Below are 21420 nucleotides of genomic sequence, written 5' to 3' on the forward strand. Positions count from 1 at the left end.
TTGCCCCTAACAGCACGTAGAAACTCAAGCAGAAAAGTATCTTTTACTCATACAAGTATCCAAGCCTGTATCTTTTTGAATGTACACTCTCCCTAAATGATAACCTAATGTCAATGTTCCTAAATGGGATGCCATGAGCCTGAAAGCACCTACATTTATGGTCAACATTTAAAATGTGTCCAAAACCAGCATGAAGCATCCTATTCTTCGTGGTGCTGCACAGATGCCATCCATGCTTTCCTCATCTATTTAATCAGTTCAGTGTCAGAGGGAGACAGGCCGTAATCTAGATAGTTTGGACCCATAGCAGGAAAAGTAACCATTTATAAAGCAGAGAGTGGCTCACAATGTGCATTTGCAACATACCTGCTCACTGTTTGGGGGGGATCCCTTTAATTTCACTGAATCACGCCGTATGAACTGCTACTGAAGTACTTGTTTTGTGACACTGCTTAGGTACAAGAGACTAAATTTGCCAAACAGTGTAACTTGAGATATGACATCTTAACATGGTACACTGATAGCTGATAGATTCGAGCACAAAAGAAACTTAATTCCAGGGTTGTGTATCATAAAAGGTTGTGGTTATGTACTTTGATCATCTGTGATGTAACACACACACAAATTATCCTGAGCATCTGGACAGAGAGGCAAAATGGCAAGTAAGTTAAAAGCCTTCCTGATCAGATGAGTTTTAAGTTGTATTTTAAAAGAATGAATGGAGGCAGCTGATCTAATTAATTTCGGGATGTCATGCCAAAGTCTGGGCGCTATGGAGCTGAAGGCCCTGTCACCCATAGGGTGCAGGTTAGTGTGGGGCACAACAAGTTTGCCAGAATCAGAGGATCATAGTGATGGAGAAGGTCACTGATGTAGTCTGGTGCAAGGCCATTTAAAGCTTTGTAGGTTATTAATAGAATTTTATATTCAATCCTGTAAGACACTGGGAGCCATTGGAGGTGAAGCAGGATCGGTGTGATGTGCTTGCTGCTGCTGGTTTGTGTTGGGACTCTTGAATCAACTGGATATAACGATATAAGATTTGAAGCAGCACATGCCAGCAGGGAGTTATAATCAATGCGGGATGTGATAAAAGCATGGACAAGTTTCTCAACACGAGATATGTTACGGAGGTGGAAGTTAAAAGTCTCTTAATGTAGTTTAAGTAGGCAGAATTAGAAAGGGATGAATCAAAAATGACACCAAGATTCCTTGCATAAGAAGAAAAACAGCCAAGGACAGAGCCGTGAGGCACTTGTGACTGGCACTGAGCTGGATCTGCTGTTGCCAAGACTAACAAACTCTTGCCTGTCAGTCAGATAGGACTTAACCACTGGTGGGCAGTGCCAGAGATACCCAGCATGTTCTTCATTCTGGACAGCAGAATGTCACGGGTGACAGTGTCAAATGCTGCACTGAGGTCTAACTGAATTAATATGCTGGTTTGGCCAGAGTCTGCTGCCATAAGCAAATCATTGATTACTGGAAGCAGAGCAGTTTCACAGGGGTGCTGCACCCTGAGACCAGACTGAATCCATCTCTGTTAAGGGGTAACCTCAGAGATATGCAGGTGGATGAGTCTATGGTGTCCTGGATAATGGACTATTTGTTGGGCAAGCTGCAGTTGCTGAGACTCAAGGGCTGTGTTTCTGATAACTATGTGAGCAACACTGGAGCATGGCAGTCCTGTCTCCTTTTCTGTTCACTCTGTACGCCACAGACTATAAATATAATATCAAGTCATGTCTGGTGCAGAAATTCTCAGATAATTCTGCACTCATGGAAAGTATTGATGAGGGGGATGAGACAAGAGTATAGAAGTAGGGTGGAGAACTTTGTTTGTTCAAAGAGATTTGTCTGCATCTTAACATCAGCAAAACCAAGGAACTGGTTATTGACTTTTGCTGCACCAGAGAGCTTCTAAGTCTGGTCCCTATACAGGGAGTGGATGCAGAGGTGGTCCACATTAATGACAAGTTGGCCTGTTCATGGAACACAGGAACAGTATAAGAAATGGCAGACCAGGCTCTTTTTCCTTGGGAGTTTGCCTTCCTTTAATGTGGGAAATGACATCCTTCACATCTTCTATAACTCTGTGATGTGCTGGCCTGGTAACATCACTGCAAGAGCAGCCCACCAAATCAACAGGCATTCTGGACTCCCCCAGAGGTTGTAGTGAAGGAGAGAATTAAAGCAAAACTGGGTGCCATTATGAACAATTCTGCACATCCTCTTACTGACACACTTGACATCAAATTATTTAGCAGTTGTGCGTCAAGAAATGCTGCTGGGAATCCTTTATACCAACAGCAATACACCAGCATAATGCCTCAATGTTTTCTTTCTGAAGTTTATATTTATTTACCTAATTGAATATTTATTTATTTAAAGAGCTTCAGTAAAAGACAAAACAAATATACTTCCTTCTTTCTATCTGTTGATCTATCGATCTAGGTTTTGCTTTGTGCTGTCTCCCATTATAACCTATCATCTATGGTGGAGGACCAAAAGCTTTAGATTCATCAAAAAATATCAATCTGCAGTTTTCAATGGCTCTTGATGTTTAAGGGTCCCCTGATACCAAAAACATTGATATCTCGATGATGGGTGTGTGTGACAACTTCTTGTGGACAGTCTACAGCTAAAATGGCTAGATGGAGCTTAAGCCTGTTATGAGATGACAATGTGCTAATTAGCTTTTGAGCCAAATCATGCAAGAGAAAGGCACTCTAGAGGAACCCTCAAATACTGCAATCCTGTAATTAATTATGACTTCTTCTCATCAATTGCTATTGTAATGACCTATTTAACGATGAGAAAGCTCAGCATCAGAGCAGTAAATAATTACTGAAATGTTATAGAATAGCTTGGGTAACTTGGTTCCTGGAGCACAAAGCCAACTGACGCTCATGTACAAATTTTTTTTTTTTTTCATTTGGAGTTTTGTACTCGCTAGGCTTTGGCAATGTAGCTACCTACATTAAAATAAAGGAGTAGTAGCGATTTTTTTATATAATTTTGGACACTGCAGCCCTGACCACAACCCACCCCAATTGTTCTACAAGAAAAACATTATTTTGACAAGTTAATACCAGTTCCTAGTGGTAATATCAATTAACAGCATAGTTTTACAGTCAGTTATGAAATTATACACACTTTATAAAATAGAAAAACCAGCAGTCAAAGACGCAGAGGCATGTATAATTAGGGTTAGACCTCCTGTCACATTTGCCACTAGCTATCACTTGTTGCGAGCTGGCTGACTCCGTGTGAACCTGGTAGAATAACACTGTCCATAAGAGTCACATAGTCAATTGTACATCATCCTCTTCTTTTAAGGGTGACCCACTTTACCTGCTTAGAACTATAAAGACATATTGATAGCAAGAACGTTTCTAACATCATTCTGTTTTCTAGCTGCAAATTGCAATGGGGTAACTAATAATATTTAATTCCAGTATGTTTTTAAAATTTTTGCTTTGCAAGCGACTAAATTGATAAGGATACTCTTGCAGGACATCACAACATCAAAATTAAGTTTATTCGTAAAATACATAAAACATCTGTTAAATACAATTAATAACTGTTTGTGATGAAAATGGCATGAGTGAAGATGATTGTTACTTCCACCATATCTGAAGTGTGGCATGTTTCTAATACAATTTAAAAAAATGGTTCAAAGTTTTTAGCCACATGCTACAAACCAATTTTTACTACTGTCTAGTGGAGGTGTAAATTCTTCCTGGTCACACTACAGTATCATGGGGGACATTGATAACAAGGGTGTCGCCAGGTAGGATAATTCACTTGTAACTCTCACTGCTCATTTGCACCTTCATTTACTCCTTTGTAATCGCAGTCCGCCTTCTGCTGTACGCTTTGCTCACTGTTGCCTCATCCAGCTGTTTCAGATGCAGCGTATCTCCGGTTCTACTTTTAAAAGGATTCTGAGAGCAAATGCCAGCAAATTGGTTGTGTGGAAACACAGTCACGTTGCAACATGCTTAGCTAACTTCAGTCTCTCCTGTCGTGAAATACTGTCCACCCTAGGTGCCCCATGGCTCCTAAAAGAAGAGCCCAGAGTGGAACAAATACAAAAGCAAGCTTCATTTGTGGAAACTGTTCCAGTTTGGCACACAGAGCAAGGCAAAAAGCCAGTTTGAGAAACATAGCCAGCAGGTACCAGATCTTCTTCTTCAGGTTTTGCAGTCCATTGCGGGGGTCATAGCCCGACTTGCAACGTCCAGCCATCTTCACAATCAGCATTACAAGCAGGATGGTGTCAAAGATCCAAACGGGGATAAAGATTAGAAACCAGCTCCAGTTGGCTTTTTCATCCAGTTTGAGAACTAGCATGATGAGGAAGAGTAACGTGAAAAGCCAAGTGAGCAGCACTCTCTGTGCCAGGGACATTCTCATTTATAACCCTTTAATGAATGCTGCTTCACATACAAAAATAAGACACTAAAGGAAAGAAAAAAAGAATACATTAAGGTAGTGTATAGCAGAAATTATAACATGTTAATGCTTGAATGTTTTTGCTGTATTTATTCAAAATGTTACCATGAATGAAAAGATCAACAAAACAAAAAAAAACCAACTGTCCTTAAAGTAATAATGCAAATTCCTCCTGCAGACTGAATGTACAGTAGACATGTGGCTATTCTCACACATACAAACACACACACACTCTTCAAGTGACATATCGCTCACACCTCACTTCTGAAGCATTTACACGTTCACCAAAGAGATTATGGGGTTTTGTGGCAAGAGAATGTCACTATGTACATTTGGCTGATGTCTTTATCCAACAATAGTTAGATTTTTTCATAGAGGCTTTTATAAAATACATCTTCTGTTTTACATGGACAACTTCTCCATTCTATTTATAAAAAAAAAACAAAACCTACCAACAGAAACCTGTTTAGTTACATAGCTTACTCAAAGACAACACAAAAGGAGAGGTGGAGGAGATATTCAAAGATTAATGGAAAGAAACCAAAGATGACGTGACGTGAACTTTACCGTGATGAAAATTAGTGCAGACGTCTCTAAAGAATGAATTTCACACATGTGGTATTTAATGAGACCTGGTTACACGCCCGCAACTCACTGATGGCTACAGGAAGGCTGTCCACCTGAAGCACTTGCTATGACCGCACATGTTTATTATAGTTGTGTATGTTTCCCCTGCGAGTGAAAATGAGTTTAGAAGCTCACTTTAACAACTAACCTTTGCACTGTCTCCTGACACTTCATAGTTTATGTGTAGGGACTGTAACCAGTGTTCACCACAGACATTTACATGAAAGAACTAAAAATTAAAGGACCAAATCCCCACTGGGTTAAGCATCTCCATCTCATTTTTTAAGAGAACGCAGTTTTTAAGAGAGACTACTAATTAATATGTATTAAAAGAATCAAGCGTGAGTGAATATTAACTGATGGACAGGGTGAGGAGCTGAATCTCATTCTGCAAAGATGCTAAAATCCCAGACAGACCTGACAACAGCCTGCCTAACAGCACACCATGGAGTACTGCAGACTTCTGATTCTGCTAAACACGAACAGTGAGTATGAGGCTCTGAGTGAACAGACTGAATTACAGAAAGAGAAGAGGTGACATGCGAAGCTGGGGAATAACAAAAGGACTGTGAGGGAACGGACAACTGGGGTTCCTTATGGAATTGTGGGATGAAAATGATAGCTGCTATTCACTGTAAAAGTAGTAATCAAGTTGAGCTAGCTGGGGTTTATAAAATGCTTAAAAAATTAATTTAATTCTACTTACAGTTTGATGGACATTTTATTTCACAGATAATATATCACAAGACTAGAGCTCATCTTTGATCAAGACACAATCATGGGAGAAGTTTACCCAATTTTTTTTTCTTTTTTAATATAACTGAACATATCAGTATTCAATCATCAATGTAATAATAAAACAATTCAGAGTTTACAATAATTTATTAAATGAAAAAGGGAACAGATATGCCATTTCTGGTACTAGAACAAGTAAGTACACTCTTCCCATGGCTCTAATAGCTGGCATGGCCCCTTTTGACAGAGCTATTTCCTAGAACTGCCGCCTGCTTCTCCATGCAGAATTCTTTCAGCTGTGCGATGCTTGAGGGATGCCTTGCATACACAGCCCATTTCAAATCCCCTACAGCATCTCCATGACATTCTGATCCAGGCTTTGACTTGGCCATTCTAGAACCCTCCATTTCTTTCTTTTCAGCCTTTCCTTGTTGGATTTATTAGTATGCTTAAATGTGTTATGCCTGAAGCACCACTTTTGGTTGAACTTCAATCTTCTGACAGACACATTTTTGTCAAACACCTTCTGGTACAATTAAGAATTCATACTTGATTCTGGGATGATGAGCTGCCCGGGCACTGAAGAAACAAAGCATCCCCAAACTAGAACATTTCCACCACTATAGTTTACAGTTGGTATCAGGCTCTTCTAGTCAAATGTCGTCTTTGGTTTTTGCCGAACATGTCTTCTGGTACTGTGTAAAATAACTCTGTCTTAGCCTTGTCTGTCCAGAGCACACTCCTCCAGCAGTCCAGGTGTTAATGGGCAAACCTTAGTCTTGCCCCGATACTCTTTCTGGACAGTAAAGATTTCCTCCTGGCACAGCTCCCATGTTGATCTAATTTGTGCAGCCTCTTTCTAAAGGTAGACTCATGTACTTTGACATCATCTGTAACAAGAACTCCTTGAAGGTCTGTGACGATGCGGGTTTGACTCCATGCTCCCATTGCTGTTCAGGAGCCCTTCAACCCAACACCGTCGGTAATGTCACCGATGAGCTAAACAGTGGAGGCAATAACAATTGAGCAAGGGGATGGTTCAAAATGTGCAAAGTGCACAAAGTGCTTTTATTAAAAGACAATCAAAAACAGTGTTCAAATAAATAGTGCAGTGATTCCAAAACTCTTCCATAAACAAATAATCCGTAAAAGAAATGTGGAGGTTAAAAACATACAAAAACAATCCTTAAAACCAGAGGTTAAAATGTTCTTACGGAAGCAGTCTTTTAAAAACCAATAACAAGCTCAGTGCTTCTTTTCTATTCGTGTCTCACCTGCTTCTCCCACTTGGGCTTTGCAGCCGGCGAGACACACTCTGGAGCTGCCCTTTTCTACATCACATCCACACGGGTCTGGAGACCTCCCGATCCCTGGCTTTGGGATGGCACTCATCCCAGTCCCAAGACTTGATTCATATCTAACGGCCAGGATGCTCACGTTGGGTAATCTACGACCAAGCCTCCCTAATCCCGCTGCCTTTCTGGCCTTCCGCAGCCAGTCGCCTTTCCCTGGTCACTCCCGCTACCTGATCGCTCAGCGGGAGCGACTTCCAACTCCAACTCCTGGGTGTAGGCCTAACACCCAGGCTTCCTCGCAGCTGCCCACGAGCGCTCGTTCACTCGCTCGCCCTCACTCTCAATGTGTCGCTCTCTTGCAACGACTTGCTCCCTCGCTCCCTGTAACCTCCGTCCTCTCTTTTCCTTTTCGTTCTTTCTCCTTTTTCAACCGACTCGCGCTTCTTTTATAATGCAAGGGGCCATAGCAGCTGCAGCACATTAGCCACGGGAACAATCATGATGTGGGCAGTCCCTCACCTGTGCACTCGGTGAGAAACGCCCACATCGCAAATCGCCCCGTGGCTTGCTATGGCCACCACGCCCCCTCACTAAGCCGCCACGAGTGCGGGGATTATTTATTTAAAAAAACGGCCTTTGCTCAACGAGCTGTGGACCCATAACACCACAAGGTCCAAGTGATCACTTCTTTAATTATACTGCATTAAGCTCTTGGTCTGAACTTTCTTTGGTGGTCTGCCCTGGCCAAGACGGCAATTGTTTGAAATCTTCTCCACTTGTAGATGATCTTCTAGTCAGTGGAGTATTTGATTTCCAGTTGTTATGGAGAGGTTTTTAAATGCCTTCCCAGCCTCTTAGGCATCTAAAGGCCTCACAGAGCTCTTTCAATCTAGGCATGGTGATAACACAAACTTCAATAACAAAGAGCAAAACAAACTAAATATCTGAGGTTCAAATAAGGATCTTGGTAGAACCGGTCTATCTTAATGATGTTGTAATCATTTGCACCCGATTCGGATTTGAGTCCTGTACTTGCACAATTTGGGTTTATTAAATTATACAAGGGACAACAAAATGTAAATGTGGCATGCTGTTGTTAAAATCACATTTATCTATTGATACCTTTTAAATAGAGATCAAATCTTGACATGTCCACATATGTTAACCTTTTGAACCCTGCCATCCCAAGCATTTTGGTACTATACTTCTAGCCTCCCTAGCAATTTTCAACTTTTTTGAAAACCAAATATTTTTGATTTATAAAAGTTATTTTTTTTCATTATGTTAATGTGGATTATAAGCCGTACTGTTATAAGAACAGATTGATAGTATAGAACAAGATGTATCACTTTCAGTCACAGTTTTCATCATTTTCTGCTGTTCACTGTAAGGACCTGCACTTTTGAGTGATCTCCTTCAAAACAGTTGTTAGCGCCAGAGGCAATGCACATACATACTGTCCATGTTTTTCACTGACTTCCAGTCAATTGCCATGTACCTCCCCTTCCCCTACTGTATCTCTCTATAATGAAGGCCAGTATTCTAGCCAGCCAGATTATGAAGGGAGTGGTGTAATGGCTTTTCAAGAATATGCCTCTATGCCAGCAGACTGCAAGATTTAGAAAGCAGAGTAGAGTAATAGTAGCAGAGCATAATACAGTGCATCGGAAAGTATTCACAGCGCATCACTTTTTTCACATTTTGTTATGTTACAGCCTTATTCCAAAATGGATTAAATTCATTTTTTTCCTCAGAATTCTACACACAACACCCCATAATGACAACGTGAAAAAAGTTTACTTGAGGTTTTTGCAAATTTATTAAAAATAAAAAACTGAGAAATCACATGTACATAAGTATTCACAGCCTTTGCTCAATACTTTGTCGATGCACCTTTGGCAGCAATTACAGCCTCAAGTCTTTTTGAATATGATGCCACAAGCTTGGCACACCTATCCTTGGCCAGTTTCGCCCATTCCTCTTTGCAGCACCTCTCAAGCTCCATCAGGTTGGATGGGAAGCGTCGGTGCACAGCCATTTTACGATCTCTCCAGAGATGTTTAATCGGATTCAAGTCTGGGCTCTGGCTGAGCCACTCAAGGACATTCACAGAGTTGTCCTGAAGCCACTCCTTTGATATCTTGGCTGTGTGCTTAGGGTCGTCGTCCTGCTGAAAGATGAACTGTTGACCCAGTCTGAGGTCAAGAGCGCTCTGGAGCAGGTTTTCATCCAGGATGTCTCTGTACATTGCTGCAGTCATCTTTCCCTTTATCTTGACTAATCTCCCAATTCCTGCTGCTGAAAAACATCCCCACAGCATGATGCTGCCACCATCATGCTTCACTGTAGGGATGGTATTGGCCTGGTGATGAGCGGTGCCTGGTTTCCTCCAAACATGATGCTTGGCATTCACACCAAAGAGTTCAGACTTTGTCTCATCAGACCAGAGAATTTTGTCTCTCATGGTCTGAGAGTCCTTCAGGTGCCTTCAAACTCCAGGCAGGCTGCCATGTGCCTTTTACTAAGGAGTGGCTTCTGTCTGGCCACTCTACCATACAGGCCTGATTGGTGGATTGCTGCAGAGATGGTTGTCCTTCTGGAAGGTTCTCCTCTCTCGACAGAGGACTTCTGGAGCTCTGACAGAGTGACCATCGGGTTCTTGGTCACCTCCCTGACTAAGGCCCTTCTTCCCTGATCGCTCAGTTTAGATGGCCGGCCAGCTCTAGGAAGAGTCCTGGTGGTTTCGAACTTCTTCCACTTACAGATGATGGAGGCCACTGTGCTCATTGGGACCTTCAAAGCAGAAGAAATTTTTCTGTAACCTTCCCCAGATTTGTGCCTCGTGACAATCCTGTCTCAGAGGTCTACAGACAATTCCTTTGACTTCATACTTGGTTTGTGCTCTGACATCAACTGACAACTGTGGGACCTTATATAGAAAGGTGTGTACCTTTCCAAATCATGTCCAATCAACTGAATGTACCACAGGTGAACTCCAATTGAGCTGCAGAAACATCTCAAGGATGATCAGAGGAAACAGGATACACCTGAGCTCAATTTTGAGCTTCATGGCAAAGGCTGTGAATACTTATGTACATGTGCTTTCTCAATTTTTTTATTTTTCATAAATTTGCAAAAACCTCAAGTAAATATTTTCACATTGTCATTATGGGATGTTGTGTGTAGAATTCTGAGGGAAAAAATAAATTTAATCCATTTTGGAATAAGGCTGTAGCATAACAAAATGTGGAAAAAGTGATTCGCTGTGAATACTTTCCAGATGCACTGTATATGTGCAGGCCGTTATTCAGGCCAGCAGGGTTATGATGATCAATAGGCAGGCCGATATACTGGCATTTCAGATACACCCTGCTACACTGCTGGCCCAAAAAACTGGCCTGCCTGATTCTAAGGGTTAAAAAAAGAACAAAAGTGTCACGGGTTGTAGTTACTTTTTCACATAACTGAAAAAGTTCCATAACAAACTAAACTCAAAAAAAGTTATTGAATAGGTGGACAACTGTGCCTGCAGCTCACTGTTTACCTGTGTGATACAAACAACTGCTTGTAGTTCCCGGTGTTCTAAGTACATGTCACAGCCGTATCATCTCATGGAGTTATCACCGCATAGGGATACTCAAAAACTGCTCAACAAAAATAGCACATCTCTGCTGAGGGATTATCAATTAGTTGTGGCTTTTCCAACTCTATCAGGTATTATTATCAAAAACTACAGAATATTTACGCATTAGGTTCAAATACTGTACATACATACCTGTGGTTCATGTTAAATTATGTGTTTTACAATTTGAAGCACAGCAATATTGCTTCATTGTCATTTTAAGTTTGAAAGCATTTTTGCAGATATTTCCAATAAAAATTTTGATTTAAATACAACATCAGAGTACAAACTTTGGCAGGAACAGAAGTCATGTGTTACCCAAGGGCCATCTGCTTTTACTAAGCTCAGCTTAATCACCTAGCTTTATAGAGCAGGATAGCAGTTCCTCATTTCTCTCTACAATTTCCACATCATTGAGTACCCCCATGTTACTTTTGAGAGATTATCTACTTGCCCGAACCTGAAAACTTAAGAAAAGTGCAATTTTAGAGCTTTCGCAATTTCACTGTTTATACACACTTTAGTTTGCCTGTACTGTTCCTAATATATCTCACCTCCTTTTTTAATGTTCTTTTAATACTAAAATAATGAAAACATTTTTTGGTGTCATCTTTCACCTTTCTGCAATATTTCTCTCCTATTGCCTTTTAGCTTTCCTAATACACTTTTTAAATGCTATGACCTAGAACAGGTTTGAAGAGAAGAGAGTGGTAGCTCTGTGGCTAAAGGATCTGAGCTGGTAACTCGAAGGTAGCTGGTTTGAATCTCAGCAGAGGAAGAAGGAATGCTACTACATTGGGCCCTTCAACGAGACCTTTAACCTGCAATTGTACAATTAGCTGACCTTGCACTCTGCCCCTAAAAAAAAAAAAAAGTTGGGATATGCAAAACAGAATTTCCACTAAGGGAGTAATACATTATACCAAAATATAGTCCAACAAATTCACTAATCCTATTCAGGTAGTTTCTCCAAAATAATATTCGGTTGAGATTTGAAGGTCTCTAAAGTCCGGTCTACTGTGAAACTCTTTTTGACTATAAATGGTCTGTGTGAAGAAACCTTTCTAACATTTGTACAATATTTACTCTTAATGAGTTTCCAACTGTGTCCTCATGTTGTTGTTGAAGAATTAATTTAAAAAGTAATGGCCGGGATCTACTGCAGGCTAAAATTGCACACTGTACTCCACGTCAGGCCTCACTATTGCATTATATAGCTTAAACTAGGTGTCCCCTGCGGCTTCGCGTATGTAGTAGGGAAACAGGCCTAACTTTAAAAATCAATTAAAAAAAAAAAATGTTTAAAAATGTAATCATTTTTTGTTTTGCTATCAGGGGTGAGAATGTAGCTGTGATCTTTTTGCCAAAAATGTACAATGTTAACAAGATATCTCTGGCCAAGCGGAAGGTAGGTACCCCTCCAATGTCAAACATTGCCACTGTATCTGATTGTGTTTAGCTCTGATGGGAGAGCATCCCCCGCGTGGGAAGAAGAGCATGTGGCCGTGATATCTCTGCCAATGAGCAGATACCCTCTAAAACACATGTAGCTGAGATCTCTCCCTCAAAAACGTCAAACGTTACTCTTGACCAGATTCTAAATAATAATATCTGCTGAACAAACAGGTATTGCTAGCTAAGTGAAGGCAAGGTACCTTCCAACACATGGCAAGAAGTAGAGTGACTCAAACAGAGGCTGGTGTGTGAGTGAGGATGGCCCCGCCCGGCTCCCTAATCCTGAGGTCCAGCCTCCCCGTCCCCTCGGCCGGCAACGTCTCTCTCGGATTTGTGTGAATAAATTAGTGCTACAACCGAACTAAAATAGAGAGAAGTTGCAAAATCAACTGGACTGTTCAAGCAAACTATAGGGAAAAAAAAACAACTAAATCCATTAAGTAGTTCTCTCTTGAAAAGTGGACAGACATACAGACAGATACTGGATTTTATATATAACCTTCTTGGGCTTGTAAACTACCCATCCCGATATATAACCTAACATTATAATAGCCTTTTTAATTGCTTCTGTGCCATCTCGATGTACAAGATAGTGGCAAGTCCACTATGACTCCTAAGTCCTTTTCATAAGGTGTACTTTCAAATTGAACACCAGCTCCCAAAAAATTGTGTGTTCAACTTAACATTTTTACTTTCTAACTGTACTCCCTTACTTTAATGTTCACCTGCCTGCTCAACCCTGGTTGCTGTCCCAGTCCCTTTATGACCATTTAGCTGATTCTAGATTATCTGCCCTTCCTCTGAGTTTAGGATCACCAGTAAACTTTACCAGCTAATTATTTTTATTCCATGTCAGATCATTTATATATGCTTCCAGGCCTGTGTGCAGATATTTCAAAAAGTAAATGTCAAGAATTTATTTATATCATACAATGTGATTTCCTGAATTTTTTTTTACATTCTGTCTCTCACAGTGGGAATACACCTACAATGTGAATTTCAGACCCCTCCATGATTACTAAGTGGGAGAACTTGCAAAATCGCAGGGTGTTCAAATACTTATGTTCCTCACTGTATAAGGCTTATACACCTTACACTGCAGTTTTTTTTTTTTCTTTGCAACTTCTTTTCATTGTCTTTAATTTCTTACTACTTCTAGATATTTATATAAACTTGCCCTGCATCATATATAAAACACTTTTAAACCTGCCCCACATCTACTCAACTGTCTCCACACTTAAAAGCTTATCCCAGTTAATCTTACTCAGGTTTTTCCACATCAGAACATGAGAACAGGCCAGTCAACCCAACAAAGCTCACCAATCCTATCCACTTAATTCTTCAAAAATAATATCAAGTCTAGTTTTCAAAGTCACCGATTACTTCTAAAACTCTTGTGCTCTGCTATTTGTAAGGTTATCCTAGTTAATATTCGGGTAGTTAAAGTTCCCCATGATTATAATATTCCCCTGTAAACTTGCCTTTTTAATATTACTAATAAGATGTGTGCTGAAATTACTGTCTGCATTAATCAGTATATAACGCACTCCTAAAACAAGACCTCCTTCCCTAATGCTTTCCAGACAAAGCCACACGGATAGGAGTCATCATCCAACTGAAGAGGACTTGCATAAATTATTTAACATAAACAGCAACCCTACCTGCTTTTCTGTTCTGCCTGACCTTCCTAACAAATGTATATCCCTCTATGTTATACTCATCCCCATCATTGTTATTCAGCCAAGCTTCTGTTATTGCTGTAATATAATTATGCCCCACTACTTACACCTCCAACTCAGTTGTTTTATTTTTTTATACTTCTAGGGCAAGCTATTTTTAATGTGTTACTCATTTTATTTTTGCATTTAAACATTAGGTTACAATTTACATTACTGTGTATTTTTATTTCTACACTATTGTTTGTTTCTCTATGTACAGTTCTAAACCCAGTCTGTCTTAAACTCTCAAGTTTAAACATTCCTCAACTAACCTACTCATACACCTTCCCAAGGAGTCCCAATGCCCCATACATCGTGCACTAAGTTTTCAGATCTCCTCCATCTTACCTGGACTGGCGCATGGCACAGGCAGATCTTTGGAGAAGAATACCTTGTCAGTTCAGCTTCTCAGTCTCACTCTGGCCAAGAGCCTATCCTCCCTTCCATGGATGTCTCCAACCTGTGCACCCAGAAGGCGACACACTATGCAAGACTCTCTGTCTCTGAAGCAAACCTGTGCTTCAAACCCCCTAATGACTGACTCCCCAACTATCGCTCTCTCTCTCTCTGGGAACTGGTTTTGTGGTGGCTTCTTGGGGCTCCTCATGCCAGTCTACCACCTCAGAATCTTCAGGGACATCGTCCAACTCCAAAGGACCTAAAACTGCTTGAAACTTCCAATTCTGGAATTGTTGCCCCCCGGATGGTGTGAACCCTTTACCTTGCACTATGTGACCGTGACCCACCTATCTCTACCTGTCTGGTCTAGAATCTCCTCCCGCACCACTTTAGTGGTACACATTATCTGTCTAAAAGGACAGCTGGGTCAGGTCCACCAATTCTACACTACAACGGAGGCAAGCCAACTCCTCCTCCAGTTCAGCAACCCTGAGCTCAAAGTGGTAGATCGGCTGGCATCTCCTGCAGATGTAGCCCTTATAGATGACTGGCTCCTCCAAGCCATCCTCTACAAAGTTCAACATCCAACATAATTTGCTTTGCATTGGCCTCATTGTTAAAATTTGACTTTGGATTACTATCAAAGAAATTAAAGAACTGCTACAGTTATTTTACACCTCCTGGCCCCTCAAGCTCCTATAATCTTCTCCCCCTTGACTGCCTGCTGTTTGTTCTTCTTTGAGGTTAACTTTACTTTTCTCTGTCTGTTCTCCAAACATTTGCTTTTCCTTTATTCCTTTTTACGCTGTTGCCCTCATAACTGCTTTCTTTCCTGACCTCTAAAAATTGTTTAGTCTAGTCTTTGAAATCAGCTATAGCCAGTTATGTACTTACAGAGATACTGGTGTCAGCTACTACTGCTTTTTGCCTTGCCACACAGAAGGTAGTTTGAATACAAGTAACAAGACCAAGTACAGCTAACAAGTAGCAGTTAGCTTTTCAAAATGCACACCCAAGCACCAAGCTGCTTTTGCTGCAGTGTGGGCAAATAAATGTGCAAAACAACCCTTATAATGGGGGGAAAAAGCTTTAAAAATTCTCGCAAGCTGCTGCTCCTCTCTCATTTCCAATGATGGCATCAGCATGTCAGTAAGTACTTCTCCAAAGCACAACGTTCCATTCTAAATATCACTTGCAATTGCTAAGTTGTTTTTTTGACCAAACAAATATTTCACCCAAGAATTTATAAAAGAAGAAACAAGTGGAATGTCTCATGCAGAAGCAAAAAAAACAAACTCTGAATTCATAGATTTTAAAATAAAAAAAAAATCTGATGTGCTTCAAGCCCTCAATATGTTGAAGACTAATAAAATCCCTGGAGCGGATGGGATTTTATCAGTTGCATTGCAATACATGAAAAATATCATATATAAAACTTATTTAGGTATATACAGTATAAGCAGTCACTTCAGAAAAGAGAAGTATCCGAGGACTGGGAAGTTGCAAATATAGACAAAATGGATCCTGGTAATTACACACCAACAAATCTTACTTCTTCTACAAACTTATGGAAAGTATTACAAGGACTAAATTAGAAAATTACTTAAAAAATATTTAAAATAGCATCCAGTATAGGTTTATGAGAGGAAGGTCCTGTCAAATCAATCTTTGAGATTTTTGAAGAAGCAACCAGAATAGTTGTCAAAGCTTTCAATATAGTTTACCTAAACTTTCAAAAAACATTTAATGCAGTCCCACAATGAAGATTAACTTTGAAACTACAAGCTATAGGCATGAGAGGTAACTTACAAAAGTGAATCTCTAGCTGGTTAGCTTGGAGGAGACAAACAGCACGGATAAGAGGAAAATGCTCCACATGGAGCAAGGTCATCAGTGGAGCCCCTCAGGGGTTTGTCCTTGGACCATTACTTTTTCTGATTTACAGTATATCAATGACATTGATTCTGGTCCAGTTAGTAAACTTGTAGATGGCACTAAAACTGGAGGGTTGGCAGACACTGAGGAGGCAGGAAAAAGAATTCAAAAAGACTTGGAAAAACCTTCAGAACTGGGTGAACACTTGGAAAATGCAGTTTAATGTAGAAAAGTGCAAAGTGCTACATTGTCATGCAGAAAGCAACCTCTGAAAAGTGGTGAGAAGTACATATACGTTGGCACAACATTTTCATCTTCTAAGCAACGTATAGAAGCTATTAAAAAGAAAGTAAAATGTTAGGTTATAGTAAAAATGCTAAATCTGAAGGACATTATGCTCAGACTGTATAATGCACTCTGTAAGACCTTGTCTGGAGTATTGTGTGCAGTTCTGTTCACCACGGTACAAGAAAGACATAGCAGCACTTGAGGCTGTGCAGAGGTGGGCAACCAAGTGAATCCCAGGACTTAAGGACACGTCCTACTCCGACAGACTCAGAGGACTAAACCTGTTTAGTCTCAAGCAGAGGAGGCTGCATGGGGACCTAATCCAAGTATTTAAAATCCACAAAGGCACTGATAAAGTAGACCAAACAGCACAGCACTCTTTCAGGTTAAGGGAGGAAGTGCATTTAAAACTGAAGACAGGAAGAACTTCTTAACGTAAAGAGTTGTGGGACCCCAGAAAAAAAACTACTGGGACATGTAGTTAAAGCAGAAACCTTGACCACCTTTAAGATAAATCTGGAAGACATGTTGGGACATATTAGCTGTTAGCTAAACAAATGGATTTGATGGACTGAATGATCTCCACGAGTTTGTGGAATTTCTTATGTTCTTAACATATAGCCTACAAACCCTCCATTCCAAACTAGAATTCTAGTGTTCTCACTTTCAAACAGTTGCATTCTTCTATGAAACCGGAAATGTGCTTACACTCCTTTTCACGTTGTGCATAAGCGATATACACTCACTCAGAAAATTATTAGCAACACCTGTATGCCTGTTTATACATACAATTATCTAATTAGCCAATCATGTGCCCACAGGGTAATGGAGATACAGATCAGGAGCTTCTGTTAATGTTCACAGCAAACACCAAATGGAAGAAATGTGATTTCCATGATTTTGACTGAGTGTTGGTACTAGACGGGTAGGCTTCAGCACTTCTGTAACTGCTGATCTCCTTGGATTTTTACACATAACAGTCTATAGAATTTACTTAGAATGCTGTAAAAATAAAAAAACACCCTGTGGACAGCAGTTCTGCGGACAGAAACATCTTGTTGATGAGAGAGGTCAGAGGAGAATGGCCAAGCTGGTTCAAGCTGACAAAAAAACTAAAGGTAATGCAATAACTGCTATGTACCACAGTAGTGCAAAGTAAAACATCTCAGAATGCACAACACATCAAACATTGAGGTGGATAGGTTGTAACAGCAGATGACCATGTCACATTTCACTCCTGTTGGCCAAAACCAGAAACTTGAGGCTGAAGTGGGCATGGGTTTACCAAAACTGAACAGACGAAGACTGGAAACACGGAGCCTGGTCTGATGAATCTCAATTTCTGCTGAAGCACACAGATTATAGGACAAGAATTTGGCACCAACAGCCCAAATTCAAGCGCCTAACCTGTTGTGTGTGAACAGTCTAGGCTTTTAGTGGTGGTGGTGGTGGTGTAATAGTGTGGGGAATGTTTTCTTGAAGTACTTTGGGGCCATTAATACCCATTACTAATCGCTTGAAAGCAAGGCTTATTTGAGTATTGTTGCTGACCGTGTGCATCCCTTCCAACATCTTGTGGAAACCATGCCATGGAGAACTGATGCAGTCTTGAAAGCAAAAGGACACCCTACCCAGTATTAATAGAGTGGTCCCAATAATTTGCTCAATGAGTGTATATTTGTATTTTTGACATGTTATGAATCCTACTAACTGGAAAGGGGAAAAACAGTTTAGTTTACTTGTTTGTAAAATACATATAAAACAACCTACTTTGTGCTACATATTAAAAAAATGGTAGAAATAGATACATTTTCAGACAAGATCAAGTTAAACCAAAGATATAAAACACAATAAAAGCCCTGGAGGAACCCATTCTTAATTCACTGCAAATGGGCCAAGGAACATCAAACACACTGGGACAAATTAGGGAGGCTAAATCCGGGCTTGGGAGAAGAAAACATTACACCAAGAAACGAAGATACTAAAAATGTAAGAAAGAAAACTGGCTCCTCTGCGATCTGCAGCAAATCCAAATGTAGTCATTTTGAGGCTTATTTCAAGACGTTAAAGCCCACCCACGCAGAAACCTGGTCTGTATAATCACTAATCTATTTTTCTGTTCTACACGTTGTGTCAATAGGCATCTGTGCATTAACGTTGATATTCCCTTTGATTAAAATCTACAAATGTAGGATGCACGAGTCTAGTTTCGTTTTTTTTTTTTTTCGGAATCGGTTGCAATACAAACATTTGTTTTCTCTATTACAATCGTGTGTAAAATGAATAGCGATTAAAAAGCTTACTCCATTATTACTGCTTTCAGTCCACAAGCCGGCATGGGGTACAAAGGGCCTAGAATGCCGGTAATTAAAAGCACAAAAACGCGCTGATGCACGAACAGAGAGGTGACATTTGGGGTTGTCCTCTTTGAGGTGCCACCGAGGTCACAATGCGCCACAGATCTGGATCGCCACGGTTGGACACCAAATAAACTACACCAATTCCACTTGCGGAATTAAAAAAAAAAAATCTTAAAACTGACATTTACTGTCAAGACTGTAAATTAGGTTAACGGTTTAAAATTGCTTTAAGAAACGTAATGATAAGAATTCGAAAAACCACTTACCCGTGTAGCGTGTCTCGTTCGGTAACTTGCTTAGCAGTTTCCTTTCCGCACTTATCAAATTAAAAAAAAATCCTACGGCATCATACATCACATTTTACTTATTTTTCTTCCTGTTATTGTAGGCGCCTACCATGACGATTTGCGAGGACCCTCCCTTCCTGCGTTGTGATTTGGTATCGGTCTTGCCGACGTCACGAAAGCGCATTTCTAAGTGGCGCTGACAGTTGCCACTCGAACAATCCGCGTGTCAAAATAACCTTCCAATTACCTTTTCCGGGAGTCAAAGGTCTATCGACCGTAATTCTTGTAGAACTGCGAAAGGAGCCAGAGTTTGGGAGAACGTTATTCTGAGAGGTTAGCTTAGCGGTTCATTGTCTCAGAAGCGCGCGGAAAGTACTGCAGTTCTGGTCGTATACTTGAAAAGACGTTCTAAGGGAGTACTTGTGACCGAGTCATTAAAGCACTTGGGGTTTAATGTTAACCAGCGAGTGTTCTTTAATGTATTATCTTGCTGTTCACCAGTTCCATGATACCTTCACGAAGGGGAGTTGTGGTAAAATGTGAGATAGATGACATCCAGTAATTATTTTCTTAACCAGGGTTTCCTATTCCATAAAGGCGAATTTCCACCCTTGGAAAACCTGAAACCTAGAACTCGAACAAAACTATTAAGAGATGGAAGCCAAGACTGTCAGGAGCTGCCAACCCCTCAAGGTGGGCTTGAAGTTTTCCAGTTCTCCTTTGCAGTGTTTCCTTGTTTGGTACTGGGAGGAGGCATACTGAATTCACATGAGATACCTCACAACGCAGTTTTAGACATCTAAGCACATTTCAGAATATTTTCAACAAATTATGGATTATCTGAATTTTGTATCTATTTCCAGATGTTATAATTTGATTTTAAAATGTCTCAGAAGCATTTTGTGATATTTTGGAATCACTTCAGATGCATTTTAAGATGCCTTTTCTGATATCTGAAGACAGAGTTATTTAATGGAGTCTGAATATTATTTTCAGATGTTTTAAACATTTGTAAATGAAATTAGGGTTTCCATTTATCTGAAAATGCACATATGGTTATATATCAAATGTATATTGAAAATTTGTAACAATTATGGTTGGGGGGTGTAGGATACAGAGGAATGGATTACTGGCGAGTGACTTTAAAAATGCCTGTTGGCACTACTTGTGCCACGGTGCTCAGATTTTTTGCGGCGACACACACTTTTAGCTGCTTAGCCCGCATACTCATGCTGCCCTGAGGACAAGGGTCCATATCCAAGGCTCACCAGTGGCCACACATCCGGGTCTATGGGCTGGAGCAGCATGGTGACACAATCAAAGTGCTAAGTGCTGTGTCCCTTTCATGTCCAGAGCCTACACTCTCATAAAATACAAAGAAAGAACAGGACCTTTTTTCAGCAGGGCAAAACTTAGTTTTATATATTTTGAAATGCAAATAAGGCATTTTGTGGTATCTGAAAGTCTATTTGAGAGATCGCTTGAAATGAGTTTTAGAAATCAAAAAAGCTAAGCGGCATTTTAAGGTGCCCAGAAGTCATTTGTAGATGTCTCTAAACTTTATTTTCTGCCTGTTATAATTTCAAGACAAAACCATTGAGTGAAACAAGAGTGAAACTATTGGTCCTGTAACCACACAAATCAGGAAAAATGAGTCCGCACATTCTTGTTATATTATTAGATGTGAGGAAATTCAAAAAGCGTAATGGCAAATTTTTTTATGAAATTCATTTTTGCTCATTTATCAAATGTTGGTAATGAAATGTCTCATAAAAGGACCATAGCTTGCTGTGGGGAGTTGTGCACCATTGGGATATGGCTATAGGACCTCTATTGTATACAATAAAGGGTGAACTCCCAAGGGAGCCAGGATCATGAAGGACCCCTCTCACTCTTCCTGCAGCCAGTTTAAATGGTTTGATCTGACAGGTGCCTGCATTACCTCAAATCAAGAACAGAAAGACCGAGAAAGAGCTTCATTTCCCTGATGATAAAAGACTGCAACTGTTCATCTTGTCAGGTATTTCTCAAAGTTGTAAAAACAGCCAGTGTATTGAGCAGCCTTGGAATGTCTGGACTGCTGCTGATGGTAAAGCATTATGGTCTTTTCAGCTCCGTGTGTTGCTACCATGACTCATCAAGACAAGCAGAAGGTACGTTTTCAGGCTTTCTAGCACAACAGGGCCAACGGTTTTATTCTCACATTTTTGTTTTTGTGTTTTGATGAGACATTATAGGTGTGTTTAAAAAAAATAATTCCATTCATGTTTATTTTTGTCTATTTCCTGATGTACAGTTCTG

General features: G+C 40.2%; 1 protein-coding gene across 1 annotated transcript; it reads right to left on the reverse strand.

The window, feature by feature from the left end:
- Positions 1-3522: 3522 nt before the first annotated feature.
- tmem60 (transmembrane protein 60) lies at positions 3523-19237 on the reverse strand. The gene is made up of 2 exons (XM_039761037.1): positions 19099-19237; positions 3523-4464 (listed from the first exon to the last, which is right to left on the reverse strand). The coding sequence occupies exon 2, from the start codon at positions 4417-4419 to the stop codon at positions 4015-4017; it is 405 nt and encodes a 134-aa protein (XP_039616971.1). The 5' UTR covers positions 4420-4464; positions 19099-19237; the 3' UTR covers positions 3523-4014.
- Between the last annotated feature and the right edge of the window lie 2183 nt (positions 19238-21420).

This window comes from Polypterus senegalus, chromosome 8 (genome assembly GCF_016835505.1).
Source record: "Polypterus senegalus isolate Bchr_013 chromosome 8, ASM1683550v1, whole genome shotgun sequence".
In the NCBI taxonomy this organism is placed as follows: Eukaryota; Metazoa; Chordata; class Cladistia; order Polypteriformes; family Polypteridae; genus Polypterus; species Polypterus senegalus.

Excerpts from the sequence above, each read along its gene's own strand:
- tmem60 (XM_039761037.1), bottom strand. The coding sequence starts at position 4,419 with ATGAGAATGTCCCTGGCACAGAGAGTGCTGCTCACTTGGCTTTTCACG.